General features: G+C 46.8%; 1 protein-coding gene across 2 annotated transcripts in view; it reads right to left on the bottom strand.

The window, feature by feature from the left end:
* The window catches only part of LOC137542189 (myosin-1B-like), a 235,943-nt gene that overhangs the window by 69,489 nt on the left and 149,355 nt on the right, over positions 1 to 17,099 (bottom strand). For both annotated transcript variants that reach the window (XM_068263917.1, XM_068263918.1), the window contains exons 3-7: positions 12,702 to 12,919; positions 11,803 to 11,946; positions 8,158 to 8,314; positions 7,100 to 7,127; positions 3,033 to 3,153 (exon numbers count right to left, since the gene is read on the bottom strand). In XM_068263917.1, the coding sequence (XP_068120018.1) occupies positions 3,033 to 3,153; positions 7,100 to 7,127; positions 8,158 to 8,314; positions 11,803 to 11,946; positions 12,702 to 12,905 (654 nt within the window). In that variant the 5' untranslated portion in view covers positions 12,906 to 12,919. The remainder of the gene's footprint in view (positions 1 to 3,032; positions 3,154 to 7,099; positions 7,128 to 8,157; positions 8,315 to 11,802; positions 11,947 to 12,701; positions 12,920 to 17,099) is intronic.

Below are 17,099 nucleotides of genomic sequence, written 5' to 3'. Positions count from 1 at the left end.
AGTCTATTTGGCTGCAGTAGTGTCTATATAACACCAGAAACAAGCATGCAGCTAATCTTGTCAGATCTGACAATAATGCGAGAAACTCCTGATCTGCTGCATGCAGGGGCGCCGCCAGCATACATGCGAGGCACGCCCTCCCCGCTTGGGGCCTCACACTGTGGGGGGCCTCGCTCTGCTGCTAGCGGCATGCAGGTGATGGCGGGCGGAGCGGCAGGATGGTGTGCACAGCGGCGGGGGAGCGGGCAGAGAGAAGCTTACCTGCCTGGATCCTGCCAGCTTCTATCTACTTCCTGTCCCGGTGTCTGTCGCTATGGTAACAGCGCCCCCTGTGATGACGTAACTGCATGTCCTCACAGGGGGCGCCGCTACCAATGCGATGCGCGCCGGGACAGGAAGTAGATAGAAGCTGTGTGCCGATGGACGCAGGTAAGTGGAAACTTATCTCTGCTCGCTCCCCCCGCCGCTGCACACAACCTCCTGCCTATACTGGGGGCTTATACCTATCTAACCTATACTGAGAGGGGTACCTACCTATCTAACCTATACTGGGGGGGATCTATAGCTGGCTACCTATACTGTGGGCACCTATACCTGTCTCCATGTTGGGGGTGGATTTTACGCCCTTGTCCTGGGTGCATTTTAGCCTAGAAACTGCTAGTATTTGGCTCCACCCACATCATGTTTTGGTCACACACATTTAGGAGGTATGGCTATCCATTTTTCGCGAGCCGCTTCTTATATGGATGGGGGGCCTTAACTTATGGACTGCTTTGGGCCACCAAAACCTTAGCTGCACCCCAGGCTGCATGCTTGTTCAGGGTCTATGGCTAAAAGTATTAGAGGCAGAGGATCAGTAGGACAGTCAGGCAACTGGTATAGCTTAAAAGGAAATACATAAGGCAGCCTCCATATCCCTCTCACTTCAGTTGTCCTTTAAAGAGAACCCGAGGTGGGATTTTATTATGCTAGTGGGGCACAGAGGCTGGTTGTGCACACTATCACCAGCCTCTGTTGCCCCATGGTGTGCCTCTAAGACCCCCCCCCCTGCGCACCGCTATACCCCCGCAGTGCTGGCGACAATGTTTACCTAAGCGCTGTCTGTCAGCGCCGCTCCCCCGCCTCCTCCTTATCGGCGCTATCCGCCTGTGTCCCTTCCCTCCCGCTGATTGGAGGGAAGTGACGCGGCAGGTAGCGCCGATACGGAGGAGGCGGGGGAGCGGCGCTGACAGACAGCGCTTAGATAAACATTGTGCTGGCGACACGCTGCGAGTCGCCAGCACTGCGGGGGTATAGCGGCGCGCAGGGGGGTCTTTGAGGCACACCATGGGGCAACAGAGGCTGGTGTTACTGTGCACAACCAGCCTCTGTGCCCCACTAGCATAATAAAATCCCACCTCGGGTTCTCTTTAAGGCCCAGTTCACACTTGTATCAGAGTGGCAAACAGATCTGTGAAAACAGATCTGATCGCCTGTCGATTGGATTCCTTTTCACTCCGTTGCCACTCCGTTTCTGTTCCGCTGCTTCCGTTCCGTTTCCCCACATACCCCCAGATCCCCACCCCCAAAAGTGTATTTTTCTATTTAGAATGGTCCGTTTCTTCACTAGTGTGAAGAGAAGTTCAGTTTTCTCGTTGCCCTCAATGCAGCGCTTCAGCCAGGACCGGATTAACAATTGAAAGGCCTGTAGGCACAGGTGTGTTAGTGCCCTAAGCTCCACCCCTGAACATAGGCCACATCCCCAAAGTAAAAATATTCGAACTCTAATTCCTGCCTTAAAGAGACACTCCAACCAAGAATTGAACTTTATCCCTTTTCACAAACAGACCATCAGGGGGCGCTGTATGACATGATATTGTGGTGAAACCCCTCCCACAACAAAACTCTAAGTACGTACTATTGGCAGTTTCCTGTCTGTGAACTTTGCATTGTGGGAAATGGCTGTTTACAGCTGTTTTCAACTGCCAAAAAATCATGCAGCAGCTACATCACCTGCCCACAGTAAAAATGTCACCATGTAATAAATGTCAGAATGTAAATCAGGGATTTAAAAGATTTTACAATGGGCAAACACTGACTAAATCATTCATACATAATTATTGTAAAAATGAAGCACTTTTTTTATTACATTATTTTCAATGGAGTTCCTCTTTAAGTCACTAACTGTCCTTAGAATCTTACACTCAAATCACTGGCTCATATTATCCTCAAAGACATGAAGCAAGGATTAGGGTGTAAGCTCCTGAGGTCAGTGATCTGAGGAGGGGCCACCTCTCCCACATAAGGCGCCTGTAGGCATGTGCCTACTTTGCCTCATGGAAAATCCAACCCTTGCTTCAGCTTCCGTTTCCATTCTGCTAGGCTCAACGGTCCGGAAAAATTGGTACTTCAGGGAACTTAAGTTCGATTCAGCGGATCGTGCGGAATGGATTTGTTTGAACAGACATACTGTATGTGATAGGGTCCATAGGTTAACATTGGATCGATTCGGATCCTATCTGTTCCGACCCACAAACTAAACGTTTTTTAACGCCAGTGTGAACCAGGCCTTAGTCCTGCCAGGTGATCAGTACAGGATGTTCGTTACTGAGAGTTCTATGCACAGAGGGAGGTATGCTTGCTTGGTAGTGGGAAAAAGTAATTATTTTCCACAATGCAACATGGTTCACAGACAGTAAACTGTTAGGACCATGGTCATGACATCACACTAAGCCAAACAGACGTCCCTCATGATCTATTCGAGAAAAGGTAAAGCTATCTCAAGGGAAAAGGTACTGATTGGGGTGAAGCTCAACCCTGGGTTACAGTTCCTCTTTAACTGAAAGGCGGGTGTGTCCGTTTATGTAAGAAAATCAGTGTAAAATAGTTTTTTGCGATCTATGGATACAGTTTATTACGTAGAAGTCAGAGATCTATTACCATAAGAATTATTATATATTTATTGTACAAATGTACAAAATGACTGAGCTGTCCTGTAAGACGAGGGTACAGAAGAGTACCAAGGAAACCAGCTTTGCATTCCCTATACTCACCTGCATCTTGCTATCCGGTGCGCTCTCCTTCTTCTTCCCAGAGTCTCCAACGGCTGCAATGGTTGCAAAGTACTGGATGACGCGTTTCGTGTTCACAGTCTTCCCGGCACCGGATTCTCCACTAACGGAGGTATTGTAAAACACAAAAATAGCAGATGTGGGAAATAGTTTATTTATGAGGATATAACGATCATAGTATATTGACTTATGAGGATTACATCTAACCGGAAATCTAAAAACTGCAACAGAGAAAGTACATAATCAGTAAACTCATTAAAAACATACATGTGGGATTAACTAAACTGAAGTTCAAGATCCAGAAGTATAGTTTTGCCCTATACCACATGTCTTGTAGGTTTAATCCAGTTCTTTAGGTGTGGTTAAAGAGAATCTGTACTCTAAAATGTTTACAGCAAAAAGCATACCATTCTATTCATTATATTCTCCTGGGCCCCTCTGTGCCTTTTCTGCCACTCTCTGCTGCAATCCTGGCTTGTAATTAACAGTTTTAGGCAGTGTTTACAAACAAACTAACCAGCTTGTGATAGGTTCACATAAGCAGAGTGTGCGAGTCATACAGAGCCTGCAGGGGGCCTGGAGGGGGTGTGTATCGCTTCTATCCAATCACAAGCAGCCCTGCACATTCCACAAATTCCAGCCTTAGCCCCAGAGCCAACAGAAGAAAACAGATTAGATCATATAACAGAGATCACACAGCCACTGTCCAATTAGGAAAAGCTGCAGTAAGCCAGAGCACATTAGAACAGGCAAAGGAACTTATAGGATAGAAGAACTAAGGCTGAAAATTTTGTTACAGAGTCTCTTTAAGTCAAAATATAAAGCTTGTGAGCAACCCAGGTTAAAGCGGAACTATTTTTTTTTTATTTTTTTTTTAACAAGCTACTATTTCCTAGATAGTTGCTGAAAAGGTTAATAGACTGTGTTTCACTTTGCTCTAGAGCAGAGGTGCCCATGCTTTTTCAGCTTGCAAGCTACTTCTAAAATTACATAACTAAAAATGATATACCAGGTAGAATTAACCTAGAGATACAAGCTGCAACTGCAGCACATGTACAGCGGCATTTCATCAGTGATTGCCATAAGCCGCCAGTAAATTAGATGCATATCATGAAGTATCCCTGAGTAAGCCACATAGAGAAGTGCTTGACCAAATAGAGTCACAATATCAGGCTCAAGGGTAGACAAGACAAATAACATTAAAATTGTGTTTTTTTCCTAGCGGACGCAAAGGACATGAGCTGCAGCCCCTAGGGGGCTCTCAGCAGGCAGTAGTAGTGTTAGGGAGTCTAGTCCAAGAACTCCTTACTGAGTATAGCTGCTGGCTTACTGAACAGGAAGAGCTGGGATCTGAACCTAGGTTTTCTGTGTCATAGGGGTACTTAAGCCTTAAATTAAACAAAAAATCAGTTTTACTCACCTGGGGCTTCTACCATCTCCCCTGGCAGCCGTCCAGGGCCCTCGCAGTCACTCACGGATCCTCCGGTCCCCCACCGCCAGCTAGTTTCATCGACAGGCCCGACAGACCTGGCCATGCGTAGTCTTCCTCGCATTCCCGTCCACAACAGCATCCTGTGGCTGCGCAGGACGCTATTGCAGACAGGAACGTGAAGAAGGAGACGCGTGGCCAGGCCTGTGCAGGCGCAGTGAGCCGGTCGGACGAAAATTAAACTAGCTGGCGGCAGGGGACCGTAGGTTCCACCAGTGACTGTGAGGGCACGGGACGGATGCAGGGGGCTGGTAGAAGCCCCATGTGAGTAAAATTTATTTTTTTATTTAAGGCTTAAGTATTCCTTTAACCACTTGAGGACCGCAGTATTAAACCCCCCTAAAGACTAGGAAATTTTTTGAAAAATTGCCCACTGCAGCTTTAAAGCCTCGCTGCAGGGCCACTTGACACACCACACTAGTGATTTTACTATAGTACTCCTCCCTCCCTCCCCCCACCAGCCAATCCCTGTGATCAGCTGTCATAGGCTTCAGCCTATGACAGGCGATCACCCCTGAGTGTGATGATCGCTGCTGCAGCAGCTGTTGCTGGAAGTAGTAGTGCTGCAGCTCAGGCAGTTTTGATCTATTTCCATGCAAACTGCATAGCTTTGTCTGTCTTTCCCTGCTGTCAGCTTGTGACTGATTATCATTCACCTGTGTGGGAATCTGCATGTCTGCTCCCATTGGATGACCTCAGTATAAAGATCTGCTTCCTGCAGGGTTTCCTTGGGTTTTCATAGCTTCAGCTTAAGCCTGCCTTGCTGTCGCTTTAGCCCCCGATCGTGTTTCTTGTTAAAGATACTTTGCTGGTCTTTGCATCATATATTGGTTCATTGCCAATATATATGCATACCAGCACGTTTATTATTTTCCTTGTATTTGTGTTACGTTGATATATCAGTGTTGCTGATATATACGTACACGAACTGTTTATTTCCTGTGTTCAGTTAGTCAGTTTTCCAGCACGTTTTGGTAGTTTGCGCGTACCGTGAACACCCGTGCTGAGCTAGTTATCCTGTTCCTGGTCCTGTTTGTGGATTGCGTTCATCTCTGCGAAGAGATAATGAATCCTTCTGAATCCTGTTCTGTTCCTGTTTGTGGATTGCGTCCATCTCTGCGAAGAGATAACGAATCCTTCTGAATCCTGTTCTGTTACTGTTTGTGGATTGCGTTCATCTCTGCGAAGAGATAGCGAATCCTTCTGAGTCCTGTTCCCTGTATTACTCCAGTCCTAGTCAGCGTTCCTGCTTATGTCATATATCGGTTCATTGCCGATATATACATATGTTAGTCAGACGTTACAAATAGTTTCATTGATAGCTGTAATTGTAATACGCTAGGAAAACATACTTATTGTATATTTATCTGTGTTACGTTCATCTATCTCGATCCTGCTATTTTCTGACTATCCTGTCCTGTCTTTGTGAGACACGCCATCGCCGCAACGCATTGGCTGCCTCATTCCAGTCTGTCTGGTTTTGGACGCTTGCTGTCGCTAAGTAGCCGCTAGCTAGCAAGCGTTCATTCTGTCTACCTGTCCTGATCTCCTCAGTTCTGGTTTATGCGCTCAGCGCTACTTTGCGCTGAGACGTTATAACGAAAGCATTGTTTGTGGCTGTCAGATCTGCACCGGCTCTGTGCGCCACAATCTCCTATTGGAGTCAGTCCTCCCCTCCACTATACTAGGGATAGCCTGTTTCGTTGTGCTAGTGTGTGTACCTCCTCCACGCCAGCTCATGCGTTGCATGCTGACTGTGGAGAATACACCACCAAGCGTCACACTGAGCCTCTGGAGGGGACAGCTGTGTCACACGGCTGTCCCCATTACAGCGCTACTGTAGATCGCAGCGCTGTACCAGTAATTAGACGGCGATAGCCGCTCGGAGACTGAAGGCTCCGCCCACCATGCAGGAAATTCGCGAGCAGCCTGCGCGCTATTTCCTGCAAACTGCTGACCCAGGACTTTACGCTCATCGGCGTGACGCTGTTGGCTAGAAGTTAAAGGGAGTCTGAAGCTAAAAAAAACAAAAACAGATACCTAAGGAGAGGGAAGGCTCAGGGTGCTATAGCTTAAACCACTATGTGGTGCTGGGCCTAGTACATTGCAATGTAGCACCCAGCAACATGCTAAAAATACACAGGTGCAGAGAAAATGAAAGCAAGTTCCCACTTGCAGCCCAGTAGCCTGTGTCCAGATCACACATGTAGCTGTGTAATCTCAGCTTCAATCTGCTCCGCACCAATCGTTACAACAAGGGGACCGATTCATGAAGCTGCACTACTAGCAGCGAGCTAAATACAGGGCTGCTACACGCGGTCATGCTGTATAGTGTGCCTTCCTTAGTTACACGCCCTGTTTACATAGTAACACATTCTTCTGGGTGCTGTGTATTATTGAAACTGCTACTATGTTAATTAACATAGTTACTGTATTAATAGTAACTATAGCAGCGCAGCTTTATAAACATTCAGCCCCATAGTGCTCTTCTCCTCAGCTATACTGTAGGACAATGGCGAATGATAAAACTGTAGATCAGTGAAAATTATGAAGTACTTACGTGATCAGGATGGACTGATTTTCTCTATCTGAAAACAAGCATAAACATAAGCAGTGTGACTATTATAATAATAATAATAAAAACAATGATTGGTGTGACTGCAGTGAAGACAATAGAGTGTAAGCTACTCTGGTGCACAGACTGATGGTAATGGATCAGTGATCTCTCTACAGCTCTATGGAATATGCCAGAGCTATATCACTGTATAATAATATATGATGACAGCAGTGAGGACATTAACCACTTACGTAAGTGGTCTCTGCTGGTACAAGAAAAGGCGGAACACCGACGAATACCGACGAATTGCTGCACATACCCTCCGCAATCGCCGTCACTGCCGCACGTCGGGATCCTGGGTCACCCACTCTGCCATCTCTATGACGGCAGAGTTCCTGTAAAACGGTCCGGAGACGCTTTCATTGGCTCCTCGCCCTGTCTTTCAATGTAAACCAATGGGAGTTGCTTACATTGAAAGACAGGACCAGGAGCCAATGAAATTGTCACCTGGCCCACATACATGGCTCTGCTGTCATAGAGACAGGCAGAGCGAGTGAGCTGCGGCGAGAGACGTCGGGATTCAACGGCGAGGTCGGCAGGAGCGGCGGAAACGGCAGATGCACGCTGCGGTGGCTGATTGAAATCTAAGCCCTGCCAGCCAGGTAACCACCAAAACAGGGCATAGATTTCAATCAGCTTGGTTGTAGTTAAAGTGTAGGCTCCTCTGGTGCTCAGACTGATGGGAATGGATCAGTGATCTCTCTATCTCTCTTTCTATGGAATATGCCAGAGTTATATCACTGTATACTTATATATGATGACTGCAGTGAGGACATTAGAGTGTTAGCTCCTCTGGTGCACAGACTGTTATGAATGGGGGAAGGAAAATGGCAAAACACAAAACACTGAAGAATGTGATCTTGGTATACAAATTAATTTAAGAGATTATCGTGTGTATACAACATGCCAGTTGGTATAGATAGCTTGGAGTTGAACCATTCTGTCGGTCATCAATCTCTTGCATCCAGGAATCATCTTGAATGATAATTTCCAGTACTTACCAGTCAGCATGAACTGATAGGCATTGTCAGAGATGGAAAAGATGTGGGGCGGAGCCTCCATCCGCTTCTTGCCGCGGTAGGCGTTTACCACCTCTGGGTTGTACACGGGCAGCCACTTGTACGGATTCACGGTGACACAGAAAAGACCTGAATATGTCTGAAACAGCGTGGATGTCAGATGTAAGCACATGACATGACCATAAAAAAAAGTGTCCAAAAAATTAGTTTTAGATGTTGTGAAGAGGGTAGAACACTTTTTGGGAATTTTATTGCTCTCCTGTATCCCTTCTTGTAAGAAAATCCATAAAAACCTATTCAAAAGTGAAAAACCTATTCAAAAGTGACAGAATTAGGCTAGGTGCTCCCATAGGAGCCACTGCCAGCGCCCCCCCAGGTCTCCCCCCAACAGAATTGTGGTCCACTGGGCCCCTGCAATGTTTACGTCAGCAGAATGACTTACCTGTCAGGCTGCCGCCTCCTTGGACTGACAGAGGAGGCGCAGTGACTGGACAGGCGAATCACTACTCTGCCGAAAACTCAACAGGAAGCACCATTCAGTTGGAGGGCTCGGGGGATTTTCCCTAATTCAGCACACGTTGGATTGGGGGGGTTGCCCAGGGCACCATCGGATATAGAACCCGCCATGGTCAGAATCAGCAACAAATAACATGTTTTGTAACATAAGGAAGATTCATCATGTCTGGCTAGTTTTTCTTTCTGTCCCCAGGGTGACCAATTTTCCTAATAAAGATACAAATCTCCATGGAGGTTCCAGGGAGAGGAAGTGAAATTTATAGTTTAGCTTTGTGCAGTGTGCTAGCCATTTTCCATATTGTAGTATATCTTTAGCCTCCTTTCTAGGGATGATCATTGACATGTAAATAATTCTGAGATGTAGGATTATGCAAATATTGAATGCAAATGTATGCAGCTTAAAGAGACACTGAAGCGAGACTAAATCTCGCTTCAGGTCTTATATATAGCAGGGGCACGTGTGCCCCTGCTAAAACGCCGCTATCCCGCGGCTTAACGGGGGTCCCTTCACCCCCAACCCACCCCCCGCAAAAGTTGGTCGTAAAATGGTCGCTGGTAATCTTCTTCCTGGAGGCAGGGCTAACGGCTGCAGCCCTGCCTCCCAGCGCGTCTTTCAGACGCGCATTGCCGCCTCTCCCCCGCCCCTCTCAGTGAAGGAAGACTGAGAGGGGCGGGGGAGAGGCGGAGATACGCGTCTGACAGACGCGCAAGGGGCAGGGCTGCGGCGGTTAGCCCTGCCCCAACCAGGAAGCGCTCCCCCGCTGCACGGAGGGGGTTTGGGGGGACAGGGACCCCCGTTAAGCCGCGCTATAGCGGCATTTTAGCAGGGGCACGCATGCCCCTGCTAGCTATGAGGTCTGAAGCGAGATTTATTCTCGCTTCAGACTCTCTTTAAAAATGGACCAATTGATTTCCACCTTAAAGAGACACTGAAGCGAAAAAAAATTGATATAATGATGACATGAGTCTAATATTGTTTCCAGTACAGGAAGAATTAAGAAACTCCAGTTGTTATCTATGCAAAAAAAAATCTACCTTAGGCCACTTCCCTTTGTACTAAGACCAAATTGCACTCCTGCTAGGTATCCTAAAACACAAAGCCTCTATATATTTGCTGCATACTACCCCTTCTCCTGTCCTACTCCCCCCCCCCCCCCATTCCCTTTAGATTGTAAGCTCGCAAGGGCAGGGCTCTCTCCCCCTTTTGTGTCTTGGTAACCATTATACATTTTATTCATCATGTTAATTTTATCACTGTCATTACCAATTCTATAAATTGTATTTTGTATCATTCTTTGTATTTTGTCACTAATTATGTATCTTGTATATTGGTGTACACCATTGTCTGTATTATTATGTACCCCATGTTTGTTTCTTACTTTGTACAGCACCACGCAATATGTTGGCGCTTTATAAATCAATAATAATAAGAATAATAAGAATATGCAAAAGAGCCATTGAGCTCCACAACTTTAAAAGTCGCAGAGAGCTCTGTCTTCTTGTATTGTTTTTTTCTCTGCAGAGGACAGTTCAAAAGTTCACCGGTCTGCTCTGTAAAATCATTTAGAATGCTGAGTAGTGTGTAAACTGCAAATATTACAGAATGATGCAATGTTATAAAAACAACAACTATATAACTGAAAATATGAGAATATTTTCTTTGCTACTAATCTTCTAGTAATTATCCGTACTACACAACCAATTCATTATATCATCATTTTTTTTTCTGCTTCAGTGTCTCTTTAAAGGGAGTCTGAAGTGAAAATAAAAAACAGATACTTACTTAAGGAGAGGAAAGGCTCTGGGTCCTACAGAGCCCTCCCATTCTCCTGCCGGTCTCCTCGTTCCCCCGCAAGCTCCTCTGTTAGCAGTCTCTGACCGATCAGAGGTTGGAGACTGCTCTCTTCCGCTTCTGGTGGGCTTCGGGAGTCTTCAGAAGCACTTGAGCTTCCAAAGACGGGTTGCAGCATACTGCGCACACACGGGTGCCCTCTTTCGTGCACTCGCGCATGTGCAGTACAAAGCCGCCCGTCTTCATGAGTCCTGGTGCTTCCCAAGCTTCCCATAGCAGGAGATTTGTACCGGGGATCCAGAGCTGGAACATGGATACCGAGAGGAGAACAAGAAGGCTCTATAGGTCCCGAGCCTTTCCTCTCCTTAGGTGAGTAACTGTTTTTTAATTTTTATTTTTACTTCAGATTCTCTTTAATGGGATTCAATTGGTCCATTTTCAAACTGCATACATTTGCATCAGGGATGCTCGGGTACTACTTTTTAATACCCGCCCGGATCCGGGTACCCAGATATCCGGATCCGGATATCCGAATTTGACATTTTTATACCCGAACAGAATTCGGGTATCCGACCCTAGTATCTGGCCGGATTCGGATACCCGAATTGAAAACCGGAAATGGTCTTTTCAAGGGTCCTTGCTCCGTTAAGGAGCAAGGACCCTCCAAAGTTGGCCACACTGCACGAGCCACCTGCACAATAGCACGGACCTAGTGGACTTTTTCTGCCAAAGCCCAATCAGTTTCGTGCTTCTGCGCATGTGGGAGCCTTCAACAAGCCTTTGCTGGCAATTTTCATCTGGGGACAGTGCTGGAACAAGCAGTGATGGAGGACCGGAGAAGCCTCTGAAGGATCCTTAGCCTTCCCTCTCTGGGGTAAGTACCCAAAACTAGACACTTTTTTCCCTACAAGTTTCCTTTAAGCACAGGCTAACTTCAATCTCTTGGGCCACCAGTGGTGTAATATCCCTCCTGTAATTTATTAACCTGACCAACTTCTACACCCATTATAAAACCATGATTGATTCTTCATAATGTAGAATAATGAGTGAGTCACCCTTTAATAGTGATATGAGGGAGGGGCAGTGAACTTCCTCACCATTCTTCCAGAACACAGGTCTGCACCTTTTGGTCTTATCATCTGTGTTGTGCAACCTCCCTCTTTAGTAGGAACTACAAAAGGGCAGTGCTCAGACTGCCATGGACAACCATGAGAAAATAGCATAACCAAAGCTTGACTGAATGTAAGGTGTGTTTGTTTAGAGGACAAACATGATAATAGTAAAGAAGGAGGTCTGTTGGCATCAGACAAGTGGCTTACATAGATCATCCAGGCAGCGTAGCGCTCCTTCAGATTGAACAAGACAGCAGGCTCATTGAGATGAGTGAGGAGGACCATGTCTTCTATTTTATCAAACTTGGGTGGGTTCCTTGGGAAGACATCATCTTCTTTCACTGTGACCACCTGCAAGATTAGCAGACAGTGTTCTTCAAGTGAGGAAACCAAAAATCTGTAAAATATCTAAAACTAAGTTATGTTTCATAGCGTCTAGACAGTTTCCAAGGTTTTAAGTCCTGCTGCTCCATCAACGTCGGCACCGGTTACATAGCAATCGTGCAGATATAAACAAGCCCAATTCCCTGTTTTGCAGACCAAAATGCAGATCATGTGACCCATGTGTCTGTTTCTAAGGGTGCATACACATCCAATTTTGATTGCCCAATGATTGGCCAATTTTACCCCTTCTCTGTTCATAGTATTGGCCCTCATACTTCATGGGACTGGTAAGATTAGTGACTGGCCAATGAAAACTCCTGTGCATTTGCTTTTAGTAAATAACATACATAATCTTGCCCAGCCTTGTGACTTGGTCTTTTACTCCAGCTATTTGGGTATTTCAGTGTGAGTGAGGGGAGGTAAACTTATCTCTGGCTCCTCCTTATGTTTTATGGGCATACAAACAAACCCACTTTCAGAGAGGGGTGAAGGAGGGAGGGGTTCTCTGACCTGCTTTTTCAGCCGCTTTTTAGACTGTAGTTTGGTGTCAGGCAGAAAGTATGCCATAGAAACTAAGCACTGTTTAGATGACGTGTTTATGTGGCAGGGTTTACATTTTTTCTGTACTACCAACCCCTTCTTATCTAATTATTTGCTTGGGTAATCATACATTTTTTTCTATGTGGCAAGCGCAGGAAATAGAAGGGACATCGGGGACTTACATTTCCACCCTCCGTCCTCACGGTGACGTTCTTCCCGTCCCTGCCCTCTATAGCTCCCTTCACATAGAGCTCTCTGCTGTCTGTCACATAGACACAGGTTTTGGCATCGAAGGGTTGATTCTGGGCCTCTATACGCTCCTTCTCAGACTTGCGCAGATACTGGGCGGCATCTCCGAACGCCAGCATATCACGGTCCCCACTCATGGTTGTGAGTTTTCCTGCAGGTGAGAGAACAACACAGGTTTTAAGGCATTACATTATTTTCTTGCTTTCTGGTGGTTGACAGGGCATTTTATTGACAAGGTGTGAACATGTCACCTAGGAGAAAACTCAGCAGAAAAAGTTAATTGCATATGGCCCCACGTCTAAAATTAAGTATTTCCTAAAGTAAATGGGAACTTGAAAAAAAAAATCAACCAGATACTTAGCTAAGGAGCAGGAAGGCTCTGGGTCCTATAGAGCCTTCCCGCTGCTCTCACAGTCCAATCCTTCCAGTGCTGGATCCCCCGGTAGCAGTATTTGACCAATTGTTCAAATACTCTCTCTGCTTCTGAAAGAGGCTTCGGAAGTCTTCGAGAGCCCGAGTGCTCCCGAAGATGGGCTGCTCCGTAGTGTGCCTGTGCAAGCATGCTCACATTTGCGCAGTATGGAGCCGCCCATCTTCAGGAGCACTTGGGCTCCTGAAGACTTCTGAATCCTCCACAGCAGGGGATTCAAACTGGGAGACAGCGCTTAAAAGAGGGGATCAGGAGAAGAGCAAGAAGGCTCAATAGGACCCAGAGCTTTCCCTCTCCTTAATTAAGTATCTGGTTTGTTTGTTTTTTTCAAGTTCCTATTAGCTTTAATTGATTAAATGAAAACTGCTGTCACTTTCCCGTTGACTCTTGTAGTAACCAACTTCACAGGCTTTGTCCTTTAACCCTCAATCTTTGGCAATGCCATTCAATTTTCCTGCCAAATTGATGGGAAATTTCCAGTAGTTTGATCATTTCCAGCATGTCCAATTTGCTTCCGATTGGGAAAGGGATCAATTTTGAGATCAGCATTGCACAAAATCGATCCTTTTTTGACCACAAACAGATCAGACATGATGGAAATTTTTAAAAGATGGGAAATTTCTAGTCGATCTGACATGAAAATTGCATGGTGTGTACCAAGCTTAAGGCTACTTTCACACTGCAGAGTAGCCTTGTGTTCCTTGGGAAAACAGGATCACAACTGAGGGTAAAAGTCGCAATGCATGTACTGCGTACGGTGCGCTGCATACAGTACATACAGCACAATGCATGCTTGACTGCAACTGTAAATGTTCGCATTATGTGGTAACACACTGCACGCATTGCGTTAATGCCAATGGATCCACCTCACTGCTAAAGTGCGGATATGACATGTACCTTTACAATATAATTGTATTGCATAAGTAATGCAATGATATTGACCGATGCAAGGGAATGCAACGCACCAGTGTGAAAGTAACCTTAAAGAGGAACTCCAGTGAAAATAATGTAATAAAAAAGTGCTTCATATTATGTATAAATGATATAGTCAGTGTTTGCTCATTGTAAACTCTTTCCTCTCCCTGATTGACATTCAGATATTTATCACATGGTGACATTTTTACTGCTGGCAGGTGATGTCACTGGAAGGAGATGCTACTTGTTTTTTTGGCAGTTGGAAACAGATCCCACAATGCAACAAGGTTCCCACAGTGTGATGCCAGGACCTCAGAACTGTGAGGCGCTGACATCACACTGTGGGAGGGGTTTTACCACAAAATCAGCCATACAGAGCCCTCTGATCAGTGACGGACACAGCCAGCAGTGGGCCCATGTGCAAAATTTCAATTGTGGGCCCCTGACAGGCAGTTAAAAGTGGGTGTGGCCATAACTAAATTTGGTGTGGTTACACATTGCATATATTTACCAATACAGTCCATGGCAATTTTCCCTGAGGCCCAGAAATATTTCTTGATGCATACATGTAACATCTGCATTATACTGGTTACTGTACAAAAGCAAAACTTAACCCCAATCCTGCAGCAAGACAGAGCATGACATGATAGGCTCTGTCCTTTATAACTGAATGCACACTTGAGGTGAGAGGGATATGGAGGCTGACATAGTTATTGCCTTTTAAACAATGCACATTGCCTGGCTGTCCTGCTGATTCTCTGCCTCTAATACATTTAGCCATAGACCCTGAACAAGCCTGCAAATCAGATGTTTCTGACTGCAGTGTGGAGCTGACTGGAGCAAATTCAAATCAATCTAGGACTGACTAGCTAAAGGTGGTGCAGTCTGCAGTGGCAGTGTGCAATCTAGACTACTTGGCTGGAACCTACTACAGAGGGTGAGTAAGCCAGAAGGCAGGAGGTGCAGGGAGAAGACAGGACAGTGGATTGTAAACAGGGGTGGCTTCCAAGCTGTTTTATTTTACAGGTGCTATGCAAGTGCTAGATCCACTGCAGGGGTAGCAGCGGCAAAAAATTGGCTTGTCCGTGCACTGGAAAGTGGGCACGGTAATGACGGGTCATGAGCAGGGCCAAATGTTCATGAACTTAGCAGCAGTTAGTAATTCACTGACAGTGGACATCAACAGGAAACTTTGAATGAAGCCCTCTCTCCTAATAAAAAATGATATCCTACTTATATAGCAGAGATTAGATTGTAAGATCCTCTGAGGACAGTCAGTGACATGCCAATTGCTGCAGAAGATGTCAGTGCTATATAAATACATAATAATAATATGGTAGGACATTAGACTATGACTATGGTAGGATTATATTGTGAACTCATCTGAACACAGTCAGTGACATGACTATGTACTCTGTAAAGTGCTACAGAAGATGTCAGTGTTTACCGATACTGTCCGACCATGGTGCTTGCTTGATCGGTCCGGATCAATGGCCTCCGGTCTGTCTGCGCCTAGACACTTAGTGGGTGGGCTAAACAATTGCCAGGGATGGTTGGTTGGTATGGGCTAAACAAATTCCAGGGAGGGTGGGTCCTTGGGCTAAACAAATGCCTTTTTGGCAAATGCAGGGGAGGGAGGGTGGGCTAACAGGTAGGTAGCCTGGTGGGAGGGTGGGACTAATAGGTAGGTATCCTGGTGGGAGGGAGGGTAGGTAGGTAGCCTGGTGGGAGGTAGGGTAGGCTAATTTGTAGGTAGCCTGGTGGGAGGGAGGGTGGGCTAATAGGTAGGTAGCCTGGTGGGCTAATAGGTAAGTAGCCTGGTGGGAGGGAGGGTGGGCTAATAGGTAGGTAGCCTGGTGGGAGGGAGGGATTGTGGGTGGGCTAATAGGTAGGTAGCCTGGTGGGTGGACTAATAGGTAGGTAGCCTGGTGGGCTAATAGGTAGGTAGCCTGGTGGGAGGGAGGGTGGGCTAATAGGTAGGTAGCCTGGTGGGAGGGTGGCTGGGCTAATAGGTAGGTAGCCTGGTGGGAGAGTGGGTGGGCTAATAGGTAGGTAGCCTGGTGGGAGGGAGGGTGGGCTAATAGGTAGGTAGCTTGTTGGGAGGGTGGGTGGGCTAATAGGTAGGTAGCCTGGTGGGAGGGTGGGTGGTCAAATAGGTAGATAGCCTGGTGGGCTAATAGGTAGGTAGCCTGATGGGTGGGCTAATAGGTAGGTAGCCTGGTGGGAGGGTGGACTAATAGGTAGGTAGCCTGATGGGTGGGCTAATAGGTAGGTAACCTGGTGGGAGGGAGGGTGGATGGGCTAATAGGTAGGTAGCTTGGTGGGCTAATAGGTAGGTAGCCTGGTGGGAGGGTGGGGTAGGTAGGTAGCCTGGTGGGAGGGTGGGCTAACAGGTAGGTAGCCTGGTGGGCTAATAGGTAGGTAGCCTGGTGGGAGGGTGGGGTGGGTAGGTAGGTAGCTGGTGGGCTAATATGTAGGTATCTAGCCTGGTGGTGGTAGGGGGCCCGACTCCTATCCTCTCTCCCTCACCTCAGGGGCCCCCCTACTGGTATGAGCGGCGGGAGAGCGGCAGATATAGGAAGGCTCCGGCGGGTTCCAGCAGGCGCTAGAGGTTCAGCCGCCTGGTCCACGCTGTCTCCTCTCCTCTGTATGCTGCTTGCTGCTTCCTGGTTTAGTGCAAGCAGCATACAGAGGAGAGGAGACAGCGTGGACCAGGCGGCTTAACCTCTAGCGCCTGCTGGAACCTGCTGGAGCCTTCCTATATCTGCAGTTCTCCCGCCGCATGAGGGGGGGCCCCGAGGTGAGGGAGGGAGGATAGGAGTCGGGGCCCCCAAGGAAAATAAAAAGTAAAAAAATAAAATAAAAAATAGAGCAATACGTAGTGGGCCCCTGAAACAACAGAACTTCAGGGGTCCTCGTGCGCTGGCACGGCCTGCATGGCCGTATGTCCGCCAGTGCCTCTGATGATCCGTTTGAGAAAATTATT

This window comes from Hyperolius riggenbachi, chromosome 12 (assembly GCF_040937935.1).
Source record: "Hyperolius riggenbachi isolate aHypRig1 chromosome 12, aHypRig1.pri, whole genome shotgun sequence".
Classification (NCBI taxonomy): Eukaryota; Metazoa; Chordata; class Amphibia; order Anura; family Hyperoliidae; genus Hyperolius; species Hyperolius riggenbachi.
Note: the sequence above shows the minus strand (reverse complement) of the source record. Positions and strands in the feature narration are given on the sequence as shown.